The sequence below is a fragment of the Aethalodelphis obliquidens genome, unplaced genomic scaffold (genome assembly GCF_003676395.1).
Source record: "Aethalodelphis obliquidens isolate GAN/ISIS:26980383/991018 unplaced genomic scaffold, ASM367639v1 scaffold5, whole genome shotgun sequence".
In the NCBI taxonomy this organism is placed as follows: domain Eukaryota; kingdom Metazoa; phylum Chordata; class Mammalia; order Artiodactyla; family Delphinidae; genus Aethalodelphis; species Aethalodelphis obliquidens.
Genome location: NW_020837949.1, coordinates 45,346,282 through 45,352,281, shown reverse-complemented (window position 1 = coordinate 45,352,281; position 6,000 = coordinate 45,346,282). Strand labels below are relative to the sequence as shown.

Genomic DNA, 6,000 nt, shown 5'->3' with positions numbered 1-6,000 from the left:
AAGGGGGCCAGGGATTCAGCCTTTAATTTGAGCACCAGGTCAGCAGAGAGTCCTGGGCCTCCTTACCCCTGCGGCGGAGGCCAGCCAAGGTGAGTCAGCTTGGGGGAACCCAGGAGACGCTGAGGTGCTGGGGGTGGATCTCTAGGGGCAACTTCACTGTGGGTTTACTCCTCTAGGAACCAGGAGCCAGGCACTCTCCCCAAGTCACACCTTGTGAGATGCGACTCAGATTGGAGCAGCGACTTGTTCTAGGCCACCCAGATGGACAGGGCCAGTGCCAGGAGCCAAGCCCGGAGCCCGCGGCCTCATCCCTAGGATGCACGGGGCTTGTACCTTCTGCGTTCCGCCTCCAGCTCTCAGAGCAAGTTTGAAGATTGCTCCGCCCCTTCCCTTCCGCCTTCCCAGCCCGCGCGCTCCCAGGGAAGGGGCGGAGTTCTCCGGCTCTGATGACACCGTCGCCACGGCAACGCGGCCATACTGGCCCCAACGGACCCGGGATCTGGGGCTGCGGCGCTGCGGCCTCGTGGGCAGACCGGAGCATGGACAGCCTCTTCGTGGAGGAGGTGGCGGCCTCCCTGGTCAGGGAGTTCCTCAGCAGGAAGGTACGTGGCGCCGCCCTCGCAGCCCTGGGAAGTTGCTCAATTTGGGGGGTGGCGGGGGGAACAGTGTGGAGGCGCCCCTGCAACCTCTGCACCTTCGGGGAGGGAGCCCTTCCCCTGCCCGCAGCCTACCCTAGAGATGCCCGATGTAAGCGCCACTTTCCCGGGCCTGGGGAACTACCTTTCCCAGGAGCCATTTCTGTCACGGTGCACTTCCCGCAAAGCGGGGCAGGACCGCGGCCGTCCTCCCGGGCGTCTCCCTACAGGGCGCGCGAACCAGGGGCCTGGGTCCTCCCCATTTTCCTAAAGTTCACGAGGCTCTGGGAGCCCAGCAGGCCGGCCTTGCCGCCGGGCTCCATAACCAGTCCCAAGGCTTACATCCCACTAGGAAAGAACTTTCCCCCAAAGGAAATCCAAAGGGCTAAAAAAAAGTTCTTTCCAGTCAAACCCTTTAGTCCTGTTCATCGGTGGGAAGTTCAATCGTTGAGGTCGTTTTGTTTTTAAGTTCTCCTATTGTCTTGTCCCAGGAGAGTTTTCAGAGAACTCAAAAGTTGGGGAGGGGCTTCCCTGGTGGCACAGTGGTTGAGAGTCCGCCTGCCGATGCAGGGGACACGGGTTCGCGCCCCGGTCCGGGAGGATCCCGCATGCCGCGGAGCGGCTGGGCCCGTGAGCCATGGCCGCTGAGCCTGCGCATCCGGAGCCTGTGCTCCGCAACGGGAGAGGCCACAACAGTGAGAGGCCCGCATACCGCAAAAAAAAAAAAAAAAAAAAAAAAAAGTTGGGGAGGTCCTTGGCTCCCACCTGCCCTGACAGTGGAGATGAGGGCAGGCTGGGGAAGAGGTCACTGGGGGTCACTGTGTGTGGGTGTGTAGGGAAAGCACCCACTGCTGACCCAGGCTCACCACCTGCTTTGTGTTTGGTGTCCTCCTGGTGTCATGTTGGGTGGGGACGACGGGCTCTTGTCTGGCATTAAAAGACACACACAAAATAAACAGTGTTTTGAATGGGGGAAAGGGAAGGGCTTTGGAGGGAACAGTGCAAATATCTGCTATTAATTAGCAGCTCAAGCTGGAGTACCTTACTCACTGCCTTGATTTCCTTATCTGTAAAAGAGGAATAATAAGACCTACTCGTGGCAGATCTATAATGAGGATTAATAGTAATGTACGGGCAGGTCCCAGCCACTGTATCTGGCACACAGTTGGCATTCAACATTGTCTCCTCCCCCATCTCTGATGTGCACCTGTTTTGAAAGTGTCTTTCTTTGCTTTTTGAAAATGTATTTTTATTTAAAATGCAATGTGGCCTCACTGTACCTGCTCTGTTTTTATGGCTAATTGACCTGCCATCACCTAGTCCTGGCTACACAGGGGATATCAGTGACACACCCTGTGAGGCTGACCACGGCCATCGTTTCTTTTAAACAAAACTCTCTGAGAGTTTTCCTCATGCCTATCCTTTCTCGAGTACAAACGAAATCCAGAGACCTCGCCTGATATCCAGGGCTCCCCTGTAGCCTAACCTCACCTTACCAGCCCAATCTCATTTCCAGCTTCTCTCACATGCTTTCTTTTCCCTGTTCCACCCATGGCCCATCCCAAGTTCCATTTCCTTCAAGATGTCTCAGGCAGCTGCGGCTGAAATAACTGATTCATTTGTCTGTAGTTTGCTCATCAGCGCTCATGTGATGGTTTATACATCTGCCTGTCTCACCCACTAGACAGGTCCACAGAGCTGACGCCTGAACTGGGCGGAACCTTGGCAGTCGTCTGGTTCACTTGGTCTCCTCTCCTTCCTACCTTTCATCGGGGCACACTAAAGCCCCGAGAGGAGAAAGGAGCTGCCCGCAGTCATTCAGAAAGTCATGGAGAGCCGGAACTGCAGCTCAGGTCAGCTACTTTGCTCATCACCTTCTGCTCCAGGACAGAGACTGTGTGCTCCCCTCAGGGCTTGGCACAAGGCAGGTACCGAGCAGTTCTAACCAAGAGCATGCCCAGCGTGGTGCAAGGTACTTTCTAGATGCCTGTTTATTCTCTCAAATCCTCATAACAGTCCTGAAAGAGGTATAATTATTCCCTTTCACGAAAGACTATGATCAGACTGGCAGGCGAAGAAACTTGCCCAGGGTGAGCAGGTCAGATCATGTCACTCCTCTGTCCAAAACCCTCCATGCGCTTCCTTTTGCAATTAGAATAAAAGCCCAGGGAAGGCCTCACCAGGGCCTACCAGGCTCCCCATGACGTGGCTGCCAGCTCCCGCTCGAACCTCACCTTCCACTACTCCTCCTCTACCCTCCAACCTACTTTGTACCTAGCTACACTGGCCTCCTCCAAGCGTGATCCCCCTGCAGGGAGAATCATGACAGTCTCCTGGCAATGGCAGGGTTCACCAAGGTGACTCTTCTGGTGCCCTAGCCTTCCAGGCCTCCCTCCTCTCGTGCCCCAGCCTCCGTCTCCTGCAGGGACCTGTCCCACCTGACCTTTGACACTCCTTCCAGGTGGTCGTGCCCTAGGCTTGTTTCCATCATCTCAGTTCCAAGCATCCCATCGTCCCTCACTTCCAGCTCACCCCCATGAGCAGCCCGATATAAACTATTCTTCGGCCTCACTGCCATCTCCATTCCACTGTTCCTGCCAGCTTTTCACCATTCCTCAGCCCTCTGTGACCTCTCCTCACGTCTTACCCGCCCATCATTGTAATCACGCCCTCAACACCACGCTCAACTCCTTTGCCTGTCTCTCCCTTCATTATACTCCTCTGATGTTAAAAATTCAGCTTGGTCTACTCTGTGCCTGCACTGCAGAGCTGAATGGGGCTGGGGGAAAACACACCACCGTGTTGATGGTTTCATGCCAAATTCATGGTCACTCACCCCTGTGATGCCTCAGGGATGCCCGCCCATCTGCTTATACCTCTCCAGCCCGTTCACTGTCTCAAATCTTGGCCGACCATTTCACACATCTATCTCCTCAAGTTCCAAAGCCCCCTTCCCCTCTAATTTCACTGAGAAAATAGAAGCAGCCTTGAGAAAACTCCAGCACGCCCTACCACCACAGTAACTAACCTTCCTGGGCCTGAACTATTCGCCCCACCCTGCCTCCTGTTCTTAGGAATGAATTCTCCATCTTCCTGGGTAAGGCCAACCCCTCCCTGTGTGCCTGTCCCCTCTTGTGTGTTCCAGGACACTGGTGCAGTTATCATCATCTCTCTGTATTGTATCATGCATTTTGCTTTCTCTACTGGGTTAGTCTTATCAACATGTATACGTGCTCCTACCAATTCCATCTTGACCCCCAAGACCCTCCAGCTACTAGTCTTTTTCTCTTTTATAGCAAAACCCATGAAAGGGCTCTGTATGTTGATTCTAATTCTTCTCCCTGTTTTCTCAAACCCACTTTAATCAGGCTTTTGTCCCCATCACTCCATGGAAACAACTCTTGTCAAGTTCACCAATGACTTCTGATTTTCAGTCCTTACACTTATTGATCTAACAATTGTGTGTGACTCAGTTGATTATGCCTTTCTTGGCAACTCATTCCCCTTGGCTTCTGGAGATCACCCCCTCCTGGTTTTCCTTCTATACCTTCTCAGGTTCCTGGCAAGTCCCCCCTGGCTTCCTGAGCTGTGCATGCTGGTGGGCTTAAAGACTGAGTCTCTGGCCCTCTTCTCTTCTCCATTCATTTCCCAGCCACTTCCACTACTGTTGTGGGTTCCAATACCATCGATATGCTGACAGTTTCCAAATGTCTATCTCTATCCAAGACCTCTCCTTGAACTCTTACATTCTTTCCAGCTGCCTATGTTACATTTCCACTTGGGTATCCAATAAACATCTCAACTTAACACGTTCAAAACTCAATTCCTGATCCCTTCACCTCCTGCAATTTTTCCCACTTCAGTAAGTAGCATCACTAACTGTCTGGTTGCTTGGACCAAAACCTTTGGAACCATTGCTGGCTTTTTTTCCTTTTTGTGCCCCCTGCATGCTGTCCATCAGTAAATCTGTAGGCTTTCCCATCAGAGCACTTAAAGAATGTAGCTGCTTATTCCCACTTCTGCTACAACCACCCTGGTCCAGGTTACCTCCATCTTTCATGTGAGTTGTTCAATAGCCTTCTAATCTGAATATGTAATCCCCTATCTCATACAGTCTGTTCTCAACCTAGCAGCCAAGTGATCCTTTGCAAATATAAGTTAGTCCAGGATGCTCCTTTTTTCAAATCCTCCAGGAGCCTTTCCATTTTACAAAAGCCGACAAGGCCTTTCTTTAGCAAGCTCTGGGCAACCTCTCTGACCTCATTTCCGGACACTTTTCCCTAGTCACATGGCTCTAGCTGTACTGGCCTCCTTGTAGCTGCCACAGGGCCTTTGCCCTTGTAGAACACTACCCACAAGTGTCTGCACAATCTGCTCCCTTAGTTCCCTCATGTCTCGACTCTAATGTCAATCATGAAGCTTTTCCTGATCACCTTTTATAAAGTAGCAACCCTCCCCTGCACCCCCTCCTGGCCCTCTGTGCTTCCTGACTCTGCTGTATTTTTTTTCCCATAGGGTATTCTATTTGTTGTCTTTTTCCTGATAGTAGGTGAGCTCTGTGAGGGCCAGGACTTTGGTCTGTTCACTCCTCTGCCTCTAGCAGATGAACGAGTAGACTAATGGTTTGTTCCTTTCATTTCACAGATGGGGAAACTTGAAGACAGGAGTGAGCACATGGATGATGCTCAATAACTAGCTGGCTATCGAAAATAGTGTCTCCCCTCTCTCTGTTCTCTCTGTCTTCATAATAGAGCATATTAGCAGCTGGTGTACCGTACATTTACCCCTTTGTTTGTGGTTTGCTTCCCTAACAGAATGTCAGTTCCATGAGGGCAGGACTTGGTCATAATCCATCTATATCTCCTGCATCTAGAACAGAGCCTGGCACAGAGTAGGTGCACGACAAGTGTTTGTTGAATGAATGATGGGACCGATGACTGGCTGATTTCTGAGGGCATCCTTGTCCACTGCTCCAGTGGTTTTCAAATGCCAGTTTGCACCACAACCCCAGGGAATTTGTTAAGTGTGCCAAGACTTGCTGATCTGAACTGCTGACAAACATCAAGAGTTACCCAGAAGAGAGGGACCCTCGTTATACAGGTTTCCACATCACTTGGGTGGGAAGGCCGTGGTTAAGCCCCCATGAAATGCAGGTGCCTCTTGAGTCCCACCTCTCCTTCCAGCTGACTCTCCTTAATGGACCCAGGCATGTCCCCACCTTTTCCCCAACATTTCTTTCTGTTCCCCCCCCGCCAAGACTTCTTTTCATTCCTTTTGGTTCAAGGTTGTGTTCGTACATCTTGTTTCACAAGGTTGTGTTCGTACGTCTTGTTTCACAAATTCTTCTTGTCCCAATTCATGGCAG

At 51.7% G+C, this 6,000-nt stretch overlaps 1 protein-coding gene across 2 annotated transcripts in view; it reads left to right on the top strand.

Annotated features, from left to right (window-relative positions):
- The first annotated feature begins 469 nt into the window (after positions 1-469).
- MINDY4 (MINDY lysine 48 deubiquitinase 4) overlaps positions 470-6,000 on the top strand; it is a 102,856-nt gene continuing 97,325 nt past the window's right edge. For both annotated transcript variants that reach the window (XM_027102265.1, XM_027102266.1), the window contains exon 1: positions 470-602. In XM_027102265.1, coding sequence (XP_026958066.1) covers positions 540-602 — 63 coding nt within the window. In that variant the 5' untranslated portion in view covers positions 470-539. The remainder of the gene's footprint in view (positions 603-6,000) is intronic.